The 15,399-nt window shown below is 32.2% G+C and overlaps 2 protein-coding genes across 7 annotated transcripts; both read left to right on the forward strand.

Moving 5' to 3' along the window:
* The first annotated feature begins 414 nt into the window (after positions 1-414).
* Positions 415-4,015, forward strand: LOC144556155 (uncharacterized). 6 transcript variants are annotated; one of them, XM_078304644.1, is made up of 9 exons: positions 415-562; positions 966-1,138; positions 1,617-1,729; positions 1,909-1,976; positions 2,184-2,324; positions 2,407-2,448; positions 2,528-2,664; positions 3,054-3,152; positions 3,723-4,015. In XM_078304644.1, exons 2-9 carry the CDS (start codon positions 1,136-1,138, stop codon positions 3,852-3,854), a joined length of 735 nt encoding a protein of 244 aa, XP_078160770.1. In that variant the 5' UTR covers positions 415-562; positions 966-1,135; the 3' UTR covers positions 3,855-4,015. The 6 variants fall into 6 exon arrangements, with proteins under 6 accessions (XP_078160770.1, XP_078160774.1, XP_078160772.1 ...); XM_078304646.1 differs by having other exon boundaries at positions 488-562; positions 1,079-1,138; XM_078304648.1 differs by lacking the exon at positions 2,407-2,448.
* Positions 4,016-12,538: 8,523 nt separating this feature from the next.
* On the forward strand, positions 12,539-13,482 carry LOC144556113 (pathogenesis-related protein 1-like). The gene is made up of 2 exons (XM_078304604.1): positions 12,539-12,837; positions 12,951-13,482. The coding sequence occupies exons 1-2, from the start codon at positions 12,651-12,653 to the stop codon at positions 13,241-13,243; spliced, it is 480 nt and encodes a 159-aa protein (XP_078160730.1). The 5' UTR covers positions 12,539-12,650; the 3' UTR covers positions 13,244-13,482.
* Positions 13,483-15,399: the final 1,917 nt, after the last annotated feature.

A 15,399-nucleotide genomic window follows, 5' to 3' on the forward strand; every position in this document is an offset into this window, starting at 1 on the left:
AGGAAATATGTAATTTCAATGTTTTTGAGGGGTATACAAGAAATTCTCCTAAAAGTTATTGCATAGGCAAAGAAAAATGATATTTGTATTATCTATTACTTTCTCAGCTTGACACCAGTAGCTCGGCCATTTTCTACCACAATGCCATCGACATGGGAATTCAGTGAGATTCTTCCATTAAACTTTTCAATGCCGCGTACCAGTGCATCAATTACCGCGCCAGTACCATGTAAAGGGTACTCAAGCTTACATCCTACCCTGGATAATCTGGATTTGAATTTTTAATAAGACAGGGTAAAGTTTTACTCTGCCTACCCCTGAGTACAATATCGAACCCTCACTCAAACCCTAAACCCTAAACCCAAACCCACTAATCATAACTCAAGCGATCCGCAATCGGCCGGAAACGCAGAGGAGAAAAGTTAAACGTGCGGAGGAGAAGAAACGCCACCCCTCCCGCCACTGCTCCTCCCTTGATTCCCCTCCTCCAGTCCTCCGCCACTACCTCCGCCTGCCCTCCGCCACTGGTCTTGTTCGTCTTTGATGCTACTGTCGATTGGAGGTAGGTTGGTGTTTCCATTGGATTTCGCTTGTGTGTGGATGCAATTGGTTAAAATTCGGTTCAGTTTTTGTTCTGCTTGACTAATTAAATTGAGATAAATTCATCTTATTTTATCCCAAATGCTGTCCCTTCTGATTGTTTTAAGTAAAAATAGACAATCTATGCAGTAAAATTTACAACCAACCATTTCTATTTCTCTGTGATTACTTGCTGAAATTTTCGTTGTGATTGATTTGTTTCTCATAAATTCCTCATCTGAGATCAACTTTAGCGAGTTATCTCTGAGAGATAGCCTGTATATGATCAGCTCTAGGCCACAAATTACAATTTTGGATTAATGCCTACTTGTTTTGTAATTACGGACTAGTCTAATACTATGTTAACTCTTTCTTTCTTGGAGCAGTGTCACAATATATTACTTTGTGAAGGAAGGACCCAATTGGGGAAGAGAATTTTGGGCTCATCAGCTCACCTGAACCGGAGGTAACAAATGTAGAGGATGATGAATCAGGGAAGGATTGCGTTATTTGCTTGTCAGAGCTGAGAAGTATTGATGTGCGACCTTGCCGGCATATGGTGAGTACATTTGATTCTATATTTAGTTCAACAATTTCAGTTCCCGTGCTATATTGTGTATATGGTCTTAACATTTTTCTTGCATTATTTTTTTTTATTTGAACCCGAACCCGTCAGTTTATTCCAATCCAAATCCCATTTCTGCCTACCCTGACTCAAATCCTGGCTACACCACTGATTACATCCTTGTAATTTTATTATGTTGTTTGGAACTTTAGCATTCCTGTCATGTATGATCGTTGATAATAGTAGGATTTTGCATATTATCTTATCATGCTGTATTAATTGTATATTGTCTCTTTTTCATACTCATATTAATTATTTATTACCGAGTCAATTTTGCTCAGTTACAATTTAACTTGTTTACTAGGTTGTGTATCGTTCAAATCTTGGAAAGGGCAGAAGCCATGTACCAAATTAATCAAATAAATTAAATACTAATTCTTCCTCTGCTCTCTTCGTCCTCTCTTTTAATCAGATTTTGCAGTTCTTTGTCAATACTGGTAACTTGATGGTAGACAAAGAGTTGGATAAGATTCTTCTTGAAACAGAGAATAAGGTCGTTTCAATCTTCACTCAATTCATGTTCAGGTATTATGTTTCGTGATACTAGGTCTTTTAAAATATTGAATTTGCTTTTGTTCCTGTCAGTCTTACTTATTTCATTGGTTGGTCTGGTAAAATTTCATATGGCACCTCCAATTTTTCTCTAATTTTTAATTTTACCTTGATGTAAAACCTTGTCCTTACCTAGATAAGATTTATTGCAGAATTGCAAAGCTTGATGAGCTAGTAGATGCAGGAAAGAGGTTTCTTATGAGGTTTAACCAAGAGCTCGGTAATTCATTTAATATTTTTCTTTTTTTTATTTTCTAATCAAATAACAGAATTTATAACCTCAAATGATATAAACCATTTACATAAAAGGAAACCAAGAACAAAAAAAAGTGCTTTTCATTCCATAGACTCCTATATAAAAGAAGTGATTATTTCAGAAATTGTACTCCTTTTCTCATTTAATTGATCTGTTTTATCTTTATAACAGGATACTTTAGAAGGCCACAAATTAACAAGGATTCAAAAGTAGTTAATGACATAATTAAATCGAATATGACCGAAAGAATGAAATCTTACCTTGATGCGGGTTGCACTCATTCCCACCATAACATTCAAAATCTAAGCCAATGTAAGTTTGTTCTCTCTTTTTTTTTTCAAACAAAATTATCATGATCAATTGTAGTTTCAATTATTCAAATATTTAACTGTAGTGCACAATTGTATGCTGGGGCTTCAAGATTTTTTGAAAAAAGGTATGCTTTATTTCTACCAACTCAAATCATTTCAAAATTCCATAAAACTATACCTTTTCTGATACCAACCTCTTCCCAGCCAAAGCATCGCTAGACGAGATTGAGTGTCTTGCAGAGGATGCATACAAAGCTGTGATCGAATCAGAAAAAAATGTTTCGAGATTCGTGCAAGGGCACGTTGACGAACCCTTGATGAATCAAACCGCATCTCCTGAGGTATAACAACCCAATGAAACTTCTAGTTCTAGAAACATATATGCTTTTGAAATGAAAAATATTCTTTTCTTTTTCTTTTTCTTTTTCTTTTTCTTTTCTTGTGTAATTGCCTGATGAAGTTGATTACAGTTAAGAAATTAATAAAAATATTTCAATTATGGTGTTTATTATTTGGCCCATTATATTATTTTAAGCTCACAAGTTCCCCATAATTTTGTAGTTATTATCAGGAAAGCGACATCACATTTCACATATTGCAAATTGGATATTTTTAGAAATTAAAAAAAACCAAATATTCAGAAAAGGCCAACTTCGAGTTCTGTATGACATTAATTCAAGTACTTTATACTGAATTAATGGTCTGATTTGCGTAATTCAACTAATGATAGGATGAAGCAGAGCCGTTTGATGTAAATGAGAAGTCGGTATCATATGCTACCATGATGACGGTCATCTATAACATGTTAAAGCTTGATTATACAATGCAGGTTAGATCATTAAATTTATTTTTAGGATCATTTGCAGAGAACATACGGTAGACATTGTTTTTTCAAATAACAACCGGTAATTTTATGTTGTATATTGCAAGTTATAACTTATATTGTGAAGATAACTGCAACAAGGATCTACACGGCATATCTTTTTCATCCCTAACTGCATAGTTTTTAAATGATACCAAGTCCTAGCTACCTGTTTCTCTCAAAAAAAAAAAAAAAAAAAAAAAGGTACCAAGTAAAGCATATTTAAAAGTTTGGGCCATTGAATATGTATGGATTAAATTTATTTGTTTTAGTTAGTATGAAAATTTAGGGTTAATTTAGTTAGTTTTACTTCCCGTCACCTTGATTATGCTGTTGGGATTTGGGATAATATTTGCAAATTTTGCCATAATACTAATGTGCAAATGTCGGTTGTTTTGTTCAATGCAAGTCTGGGACATTATCAGTGTTGTTTAGAAAGGAACTTTGGTGCCTAAGGGTTTTTCTCCAAAAAAAAAAAAAACAGACCTTTGTAAAGTTAAATTAAAGTAATTTGTTTGCACACATATATTATTTCAGGAAAAAATAGTACGGTCTCTTAGTCTAAATACTTCATTGTCGGAACTAGAGACCTACTGTCAAATGTGGGATTTGCAGCCTTATGTTGATGACGATACGATGCACCATGCCTTGAAATCCGTGCCATCATGATGTCATGACTGCAACCAATTTTCCTTTCTCGACTTTGTTGTTGGCCACTAACTTCTTTGGTTATGTGTGTCATTTGTGCTTGTTGTAGCTGCATATCTTGTATATTGTAATAGTGATGATAATTTCTCTAATATAGTAAATTACTAAATTTTTCTTTTAAACTGCTCTATGAATGAATTTAAAAACACGAAAAACATGATCATGTAGGAAATTGGCTCAATGATAATACCTACTAATTTATTGTCACCAAACAACAAGTGTTTTTTTTTTAAATATTATAGTTTTCTCGCATTTTTGACTGGATGGAAATATGACTGATCATTACCACTATCAACCAAAACTTGGTGAGGTGAAAGGAGCAAAGGTGCTGTTGCATTGGAAATGAACTATTTTGGGTTTTCTCACTGACAAATTATCAAGTGCGAGTATTAACCTTGACAACTTATCTGGGCAAATTAAAATACTGTCATTCCTGATAAAGTACTTTACTACTAATTTTATAATGAACAGTTAATTGTTAATTTGATTGAAAAAGAGAGAATAAATTATTTTGTACCGTACTTGGATTCATTTCACAGATAATTAAACATCAATCAAATTAGTGAGGTTACTTTGATTCATTTCACATATAATTTAACATCAATAAAATTTGTGCAAAAAATGAAATTCTTTTATGTGGTTACTTGGATTCATTTGACAGATAATGAAACATCAATCAAATTCGTGCATAACAGAACAAATAATCTCAAAACCCAGAGAGTTAAGTACTGTTGCTTAATAACAAGTGAGATTTAAACCGAAAGGAAATGCACAAAAGTTAATAGAGCACCAGCACTTAAGTTAATAGAGTAGTGAAAATCCCAAAATACATAAAATGATTATCTAAATTCAAATAAGCTATCTTCAACCAAACTCAGCACTTCAATCATTAGTCTCACTAATTGTCTGATCCATGAGATCTCTCACATCTAGGGGTGTTCATCGGTTCGGTTAGGTTGAAACCGAACCGGACTAAGCAAACCAAAGTTTTATTTCAGTTTTAAAAATAGAACTGAACCGAACCGTTTTAGTCTATCAACCGATCTGAACTGAACCAAAGTTTATTTCGGTTCGTTCGGTTTGAACCGAAATTTGACTGCATGACACATAATAATCAGAAATCCAAAAAACCGAGTATAAAAATTAACACAAAAAGCAAGTATTGAAAACAGAAATCCAGAAATCAACATAATAACAGTACTTAGCAAGAAATCTAGAAAACCATCTCACTAATGACCTCTTTGTTCATTTCCAGAACGAACCGAAATAAACGTCATCTCTGTACTGGATTTCTGTTGGGACTAAGACCAGTGGGACTAAGACTTCGATCATTTCTGTACTGGATTATGACATTTTTTTTAATTTTTTTAAGTGACAATTACTCTTTTGACTTTTCGTTCAGCCAAACTTTAGAGCTTGTTCATAAAGGAAGACTCCCGATTAATTGGTAAATAAATGTTAAAGAATACAAAATAATGTTCATTCAGCTAAAGTAGTGAGTGACCTGCTTAAATTAAGCTAAGAACTTTTAACTATTTATTTATTTATTTGATATATAAATTTTGTTAATCAGTATTTATATCTTAAAGTTTATATAATTCAATTATCCGATAATTATTCGTTATGTATCCGAGAGACAAGATGGTTTATGGGAGGCAAAATGGTTTAAGGTACAAAATCATGTACCCGTTGGCCCGTTCCGCACAAAAGGTGTTCGATAAAATGCCTTATAAAGATTTTATTTCTCACACAGCCATGATATCATCTCTATTGGAGGCCAAAGAGTGGGAAAATGCTGTAGGGGTGTATTGGTCTAAGGTACAAAATCACATTTTAATTGGAGATTGAATTATATATTTTTTGGAACTTTTTATTATTATTTAAATAGATACAAAATTTCTATTTGGATACTCCATAATCTTCTAGAAAATAAAAAAATTGTATCTATCTAAAATACTGATAATTTTTTTTTTTAAGAAAATATAAAATTGGGTCCTCAAGCACATTTTAATATGAAGATCATGTTGAGCTGTTCAAATCAACTATTTTTACTTTGAAAATAAATATAAAAATGAGAGACATAATTAAAACATAAAAATAGTGTGACATTTTAACTCTGCTCTCAAACTAAATAACAAATTTGTTAGCGATAAATTAAATGAAATTGCATACCGTTGTCATAAAAATTATAAAAATAAACTTTAAGCATCTTTATTTTAAAAATTGATTGGAAATTATCACGCTAGAATAGGATAGAATTGAAATTAAATATAGAATTAACAACTAATAATTAGTGAACAAGAATCCATAATTTTGTCAACGTGTGAGAATTAGAAGGTGATTTCTTTAAATAAAATTCTAATAATGATATTCTCATACATCCAAAGAATTTAAAAAAAAATTACTATGTTGGATTTGAAATTAGAATAAAAGGTCGAATATTGATGTTCTAAGCTACCAAAAAGATACAACTCCAATGATATGAAATTAAGCACACCTCCAATGATATGAAATTAAGCACACGGATGTGGTCAATACGCACTAAACAATTAAGTTAAAATTATATTATACACTTTTTTTTCTGTGTTCTGAATTTTTGGTTGCAACTCTTTGCACACATGAGACATGAGTAATGGGCTTCATTCAACTTAAATGAATATAATATTTACTGCTGATATGTGTGACAATAAGTGTTTTTTACAAATGGGTTATAATTAGTTTTTATGTATGATCACCATCATGCCGATGCAAATATCATGAATTAATGAAAATTATTGCATGATATAAGACCCTTAAGTAGAATATAAAACAACAACAACAACAATGAACTAAACTGATTTATGTTGTCTTAGAATAAGTTCTTAGTTCCTCAAAAATTAATTGCATAATAAAATAATAAGAGAGGTCATATAATGTGAAACAAATTCATTGAATTGAAGAACAAATATACTATATAAATAAGATGTTAGAGGACAATCAAAGTTGATATATTTTTTATCTGTATATTATAGTGACACTGTCGATGTACATGATCAATTGGTATATGTTAAAGATTAAATTTGGATAGTTCATCTTAATTGTATCGCACCGCTCTCATTTATCCCTATGTCAATTGTTTAGCATTGAAACCACTGTTATTAAAACCGAACCGGATCGGACGGACGGACCCGAAAAAAAAGGAACCGGACCTATTTACAGTTTAGTTTGTTTAGATAATCAGATCTACAACTGAACCGCTAAATATCGGTTTAATTGATCTGTTTTTGATAAAAAGCAGTAAGACGTCCTTGAGAAAAACTGAGTTTTAAACGGACTTAGCTTTTGATACACTTTTTCAACATTAATTAAAAGAGAAACAAGAAATATGAAGCTATTGCACTAGGTTCTCATCCGTACCTTACACCATCTAAAGTCACAAAATACATACTAAGATGGTATTTTATTTTATATTATAAAATTTACACAAAAGACCTTAAGGTTTTAGATATATTAAACTAGTTAATTATGTATAGTATAAAAAAATAAAATTATATATTCATTTTAGTTAGATGTTAAAAATATATATGTGCAAACTTTTATGAATCCTATATAAAAATATTATTATTTTATAACAAATTTTTACATCTCATACATGTATAAGTATTTAAAAAATCAGCAGTTGAATCGTAAATCGTTGAACCGAAAGTTTACCGAGTCGATATCCCGTCCGGTTCTGACATTGATTGAAACTACTAGCCAGTCTTGTAAATGCAAAATCATGCATTTTTAGTTTTATACTGGGTCTACATTGAAAACAGCCTAAACTGTTAGAGAAATAATGGCATCAAAATTAAAATATTAAATTTGTTAGAGAATTTTGCACCAGGAAATTTGTTACATGCATAGCGTTAAGCATAATTTTTTATTATTTTTAATTTGAAACCACCAGCAGACCCTTTTGATCTTAATAATTTGAGAATTCTGTAAAAATCTGAGATTCTGTATCAAACATTCATGCTAACTCTGATGTTTCCTAACTAAAAAAATTAGGGACACCGCTTGCCAAGACCGTAAATCTGCCTCTGATCCTAGCACAACTGCAGAATTCTCCCCCAAGAAATTGAACAGTCAAGATCGGACAGTCAATTTGCTTAATTTTTTCTTCAAGCTAAAAATCAATCCAAAAATCTCCGCCCCGTACTTCTTTAGAGGACAATTGGTACATGTGCCTAAAACCGAGGTTAAGGATTCCCAAATATTTTTATTTACCATCTTAAAAATAAAAAATCGTTTAGATGTACTGCAGCTCTGATAAATACATAACGGAATTTTTCGTAATATAGAATAAAATATATATTTTTTCTTTTGAAAGATGGTAAGTAAATAAAAGATCTTCGGTTAAACATGCATGCCCAATGCAATTTGCACTTGAAAAAATGCTGTTTTTTTTTTAAGTAAAGAATGGAGGTTAAGTCACTCAAGTGTTTAATATTCACAAGAGATTCTTCTATTTGAATTTAGAACTTGTGATATTATCTTTGTCAGTAGACTGAAAGTTGATTTTTGCAAACAACTATTTACAGTGCACATGAATTTGAAAATATGTTGGGGTGGCTTGATCTCTAACTCATTATTTAAGAAAACAAATATTTATAATTGTGCATTTCATATTATATATAAGACTATTTGGTTTCGTAATGAAACATGTGGGAACTTAGGGTTGCTAATTGAACATGATAGTTCATGGACAACCAGACTGAACAAGTTATGAACAAATTTCGAACGACTGTAATATATACTAACGGGTCCGAAGTTCAGTTCATGTTCAATTACTAAAGAAAATTCGGACCCAGTCTGAACATGAACCAGTGCTTTTCACTTGATTGTCCATTAAGCTGCTATTGAACAGCCCGGTTAAAGGCCCACAGTGGGAAATCCCACTTTTGTCAAATATATATATATATATATATATATATAGTAAGGCTACGGTGTTACGGCTCAATATTCGAGTTTTCAAAATCTTAATGATCGATCCGAACTGTTCATCTTGTTCTCCATATTAATATGTGTTTGGAGACCAAATTTTACATTTTTTGAAAAAAATTTACTATTTTTTTAGATAGGTAGAAAATCACTTCATCTAAAAAATTATCCACCATTCAGATATTTGATTTTCTACCTATCTAAAAAATAGTAAAAAATTTCCAAAAAAATGTAAAATTTGGTCTCCAAACACATATTAATATAGAGAATAAGATGAACGATTCGGATCGACCGTTATAATTTTGAAAACTCAAATATTGAGCCATAGCACCGTAGTCCTCTATGCAACCCATAGCACCGTAGCCTTACTCATATATATATATATATATATAGAGTTAGGCTGGGGTGCTATGGATAGCATAGTGGCCTCTATGCTACGGCTCAATATTCGAGTTTTCAAAATCCAAACGGTCGATCCGAACCGTTCATCTTATTCTCCATATTAATATCTGCTTGGAGACCAAATTTTACATTTTTCTGAATTTTTTTACTATTTATTAAGTATTTTACAAAATTGTTGATCCAACGGTGGCTGCACAAAACAGTAAAACCGTTGGATTAGCGATTTTCAAAGTGGCTTAATAAATAGTAAAAAAATTCAGAAAATTATAAAATTTGGTCTCCAAGCAGATATTAATATGGAGAATAAGATGAACGGTTCGGATCGACCGTTTGGATTTTGAAAACTCAAATATTGAGCCGTAGCATAGAGGCCACTATGCTATCCATAGCACCCAGCCTAACTCTCTCTCTCTCTCTCTATATATATATATATATAGGTTGGCTAAGATCAAAGTGGTAGTTCTTGAGCTTCGGTACTACCAATTCGTTTTTCAATTTTCAAAGTTCAAAACGTCGATCCGAACTGTTCAAGTTGATCTCTATACTAAAATGTACTTGGAGACCAAATTTTACATTTTTCTGAATTTTTTTACTATTTATTAAGCCACTTTGAAAATTTCAAAAAAAATTCAAAAAATGTAAAATTTGATCTGCAAGCACATTTTAACATATATATTATGTTGAACGGTTTGGATCGACTATTTAGACTTTGAAAACTTTAAAAATGCACGATGTTATCCGATGTCACTAAAAAATGGTGTCATCCGATCCCTCCTCATGTATAAATTCAAGACTTTGATACAAAGGATAACATTTTCTGCTCCGATTTTTTATTTATATCCAAAAAAAATATATAAATTTAAAAAACTAACCAAACCGCCTGTTATTTTCCAAAACTACCCAAACCGGAAAAAAAATTTCCGGTTTCAATACCAATTTCTGGAAAAAAAAATTTCGGAAATTGGATCCTAAATCCGGAATAATTTTTTCCGGATTTAGGATTTCTTTTCTTTTTTTTTTGGTAAATCCGGAATAATTTTTTCCGGATTTAGGATTTTTTTTTTTTAAGGAAATTTTTTTTTCTGAAATTTTTTTTTTCAGATTTTATTTATAATTTATTTATTTTTTGTATTGAAGTATTACAAATATTTAATATATTTTTAAAAAAATAGATGGAATACTATATAATTTGATTTATTCGAAAGACTGCTACAAATAATCCGGATCAATATTTTTCATGCCGGATTTTTTATGGCCGTAAAAAAAAAATATATAATATAATATATGTATATGTATATGTATATGTATATGTATATATAATATAATATATGTATATGTATATATAATATAATATATGTATATGTATATATAATATAATATATGTATATGTATATATAATATAATATATGTATATATATGTATATATAATATAATATATATGAAAATGAAGATATAAAATATGAGGTATGATGAGGTATAAAAAATATGAGGTATTGGAACCCTCGTTTAGGGCCTCAAAAATTCAATTTAACTTTTCGTTCAACGGTAGGCATTCAACGATCGGTATTTTCAAAGTTTTCAAAGTCCAAACAGTCGATCCAAACCGTTCAACATGATGAATATTTTAAAATGTGCTTGCAGATCAAATTTTACATTTTTCTAAAAAAATTTACTATTTATTAAGATGGGTACAAAAATTCAATGGTCTGAATATAGATAGCGATTTTGTTAAATACTTAATAAATAGTAAAAAAATTCAAAAAAATAGTAAATTTGATATGCAAGCACATTTTAACATATATATTATATGATATATACATATATATACATATATTATATTATAAATACATATACATATATTATATTATATATACATATACATATATTATATTATATATACCTATACATATACATATACATATATTATATTATATTAATTTTTCTTACGGTCATAAAAAATCCGGCATGAAAAATGTTGATCCGGATTATTTGTAGCAGTCTTTCGAATAAATCAAATTATATAGTATTCCATCTATTTTTAAAAAAAATATATTAAATATCTGTAATATACAAAAAATAAATAAATTATAAAGAAAAACTGAAAAATGAAAAAAAAAATTCCTATAAAAAAATTTTCGGAAAAAAAATTTCCTAAAACAAAGAAAAAAAAAAGAAATCCTAAATCCGGAAAAAATTATTCCGAATTTAGGATCCAATTTCCGGAAAAAAATTTTCTGGAAATTCGTATTGAAACCGGAAATTTTTTTTCCGGTTTGGGTAGTTTTGGAAAAAAACAAGCGGTTTGGTTTGTTTTTTAAATTTATATATTTTTTTGGATATAAATAAAAAAATCGGTTTTCTGCTCGTCTAGGATGCTTACATAGATTTTTGTTTAAAGTTTAATTTAAATTCAAACGACCCCGTAAGTCCTTGATGTTATATTCTTTTTTACATAGTCAACAGTCAAACCAAGAATGACTACACATTAGTTGCGGCCATACTTGGGAGCCTAATTAATTAATCTCGGTCAACGCAAATACTTGTTAATAATTATTGTGCTCAGACTAATTAAATCTCCCTGCCTCTATTTCATGGGTCGTCAAGAAGCTTGATCGAATAAGAATTTTTGTTTATGACATGGACACAAGGACCAAGCAATTAGGGAAAATTATAGGAATTTGGTGACATTCCTGTTTATTATTACAAAAATCAGTATTTTGTTCAACTCAGCATCTTACAATCACAGCACATGTTAATCAGACAAACACAGGTCACAATCTGTTTCATGGTTTGGCGTGAGCGATGTCATCGTATATTTGTGGACAATGAAAAAACAGCGCAGCTGGTAACGAGGGAAGTATTGGAGGTACAGAACTGGTTTCAACAATAAGAACTATAAAAAATGGTACCAGTAAACAATGAACAGTACTGGTGCACTTTATTGGAGCACTGTACTGGCGCGGGTCTCTTTTTATTTTTTTTATTTACGAATTTTATTTTATTTTCCTCATTTATGTGTACCATTATCATTTAATTGGCATGTACTCATACTTTACAGTTTACAGAGCTACTTTATTCCCGGTTATTTGACCTCAACCTATGCAGTTCAATTCATAAATAAACAGTAACATTTAGGTACCATATTCTAGAAAGTCAATATTCTCACCTCAGCCAGGCAATTCTTCAGAGAGAAAAAAGATAAGAGCAAAACATTGGAAAAATTGAGAAGTTGGAGACATGTCACATTCCTTCCAAAATTCTCACCAACTACAGTTGAACATATATATATATACCCTTTGAAGTCTCACTACATCTCCATCGTCTCCAATCAGCACAATCAACACTTGATCAGCACTGTTGATTAATTAATCTTGACTAAACTTTTAAGACACCATGAGCTCCAGCTGGACAACCGAGATTGAGGCAGCGGTACCAGCCCCTCGCCTCTTCAAGGCAGCCATCCTAGACTGGCACACCTTGCAGGATCCCAAGGTTGGCTCTGGAAAAATCATTAGTGCTTCTCCGGTAGAGGGCGATATTGGTGGTGTCGGTAGCATCAGGCAATTCAACTTTGCGTCAGGTACTGATCTCCATATATATGAATATCTTGGCCTTTTTCACATGTTAAAGTAGCCAAACAGATCAATTATATCCAAGAATAAATGGAACTATTCTAACAAAATGCATCTGCAGGAGGTCCCTTTGCCTTTGTAAAGGAGCGCCTGGACTTCCTAGATGTTGAGAAATTTGAGGCCAAGTCAACCCTTGCCGAGGGTGGCGCGCTCGGTATCCATGTTGAGTCTTCTTCGGTCGACATCAAAGTCGAGCCCATGGCCGGAGGCAGCGTGGTCAAAGTAACTGGAACCATCAAGCCGCTGCCTGGAGTCAATGTTGAAGAGGTGACCGAGAAGGCCAGGATGGCTGTCACCAGAATTATCAAGGGTTGCGAGGCATACCTGGTTGCTAACCCCGGTGCCTATAACTAAACCTTTTGGGGTTTTTTTTTTTTTTTTTTGTGTGTACGGTTTAATTCTTGAGGAATAGCAAAGCTGTTTTGGTCAAAGTGTAATTTTGGAGTAATATCTTTGTTTTTCATGTTTGAGAGAGTGCCTTGGGGAAATCCTTTTTTTTTACTTGATAAAAAAACAAAAGGATTATGTACTTGTGTTACTTATTTAATATAAAAAAAGGATTAATTTCCTACGTACCCTTCACAACTTGTTTAGTTTCTTGTTTATATTTTGAGACTTGAATTTATTTTATTTATCTCTCAACTCTAACAATATTTTCTTATATATCTTTTCTTACTTACCTCTGTTAACTTCAATTAAATTATTAAAAAAAACTTAATTTATCTGTGATCAAGAATTATAAAGTCAATTAAAGTTCTCATGTAACTAGCCTCTTTATTAACTGAATGCATCCATTGATGAATCCTTCTCTTCCGCTCACCCCCATCCCACCCACACGATTTCTCAGAGCCAACTGCAGCGACAGGCAACCTCCTCTCCCTCTAAGCCTCAGAATCCATATCATCCCAGGTACCCGATGCAGCGAGACTGAATCTCAACTACAGGTGAGAACGAATCAAATCGTATCTCTCAAAGAAAAGAACTAATTTGGTGGAAATTGAGAAAACGAAAGAACGAAACATAGAACAGAATAGAGCGAAATTCAGGAAATCTGATTATTCATTTCATAAAATATGTTCAATGAGTACACTAGCCTTATATAGGCGATTACAAGGAAACAAAAATAACAGAAAACGGTTGAGTAAATCCTTCTCTTGATTTCTCGTTTATCAGCTCACTCTTCATCCTTCACGCTACTGATTGAATCTAACGGTTGCTTCCTTCTAACGGAACTGTTGCTTCTGTTTAGGTGGGTCCCTATCTTCGGTCTCTACTTCCTTTAACGGCTGGAATCCACTTAACAGAGAGAACCGTTTCCCTTCTTTCTTCTTCTCTTTAATTCCAACGGCCATTCCCAATTCAATTTTATTTTGCTGCACACCTCCCCCCTTAAACAAATTCATGTCCTCATGGATAAATGCAGGGAATTTTTGAGCGACATCTTCATAATATTCCCAGGTAGCATCATCACGAGATTGGTTTTGCCACTTCACTAAAATTTGTGCTGTTGCGGCATTTCCACGTTTAACCATTCGCCTCACCAAAATCAATTCTGGCACTTGAGTCACAATCACCTCTGGTCCCATCACTGGCAACTTAGGAGAAGGTATCTGATTCTCTCCAATCCTTGCTTTTAGTTGTGAAACATGAAAACGGGGTGGATTTGCGAATTAGGTGGTAGATTCAGTTTGTAGGCCACAGTACCAATTCGTTGTAGCACCTCAAAAGGACCGTAATACTTCGAATTGAGCTTTTGATTCCCCCTTCTAGCTACTGTTATCTGACGATATGGTTGCAATTTGAGATAAACCCAATCCCCTTTCTCGAATTTCCTTTCGCTCCTATGTTTATCATCGTGCCTCTTCATTCTTTCTTGTGCCTTCACCAAATTGGCTTTTAGTTGAACCAGGGCAGCTTGGCGATCTCGTAGGAATACGTTGACAGAATCCACTTAACTCTTCGGTGTGCTGCTTAACCCAAGCTGAGGAGGTGAATACCCATATAAAGCTTCAAAAGGTGAAGTTTTTATGGCACTGTGATACGTTGAGTTATACCACCATTCTGCCAGGGATAAGTAACTCGACCATTTCTAGGGGTGTCAATGGGTACGGTACGGGTCGGGTGGACACATTTTCATACCCATACCCATTAAAATTGACCTTACCCATACCCTACCCATACCCATTAAAAATTGATCTTACCCTACCCTACCCTTACCCGTTAATATTATCGGGTAACGAAACGGTAGCGGGTGAATAACGGATAATACTAATATAATAATTAGTTTTATTATATTTTACAAATTAAACATCAAAAACTCATTCATTTTAACACATATATAATTGCATTTCTAATAAAAATAAAATAAATGTGCAATCAATTCCAACTAAATTATTTTTTATAAAGAATAAAAATTCAAAAACATGAATATACATTTAAGTGGGTTGGAAATTGAATTAAATATACATTTAAGTGGGTTGGAAATTGAATTGAATATATATTTGGATTTT

This window comes from Carex rostrata, chromosome 6, assembly GCF_964058835.1.
Source record: "Carex rostrata chromosome 6, lpCarRost1.2, whole genome shotgun sequence".
Lineage (NCBI taxonomy): Eukaryota > Viridiplantae > Streptophyta > Magnoliopsida > Poales > Cyperaceae > Carex > Carex rostrata.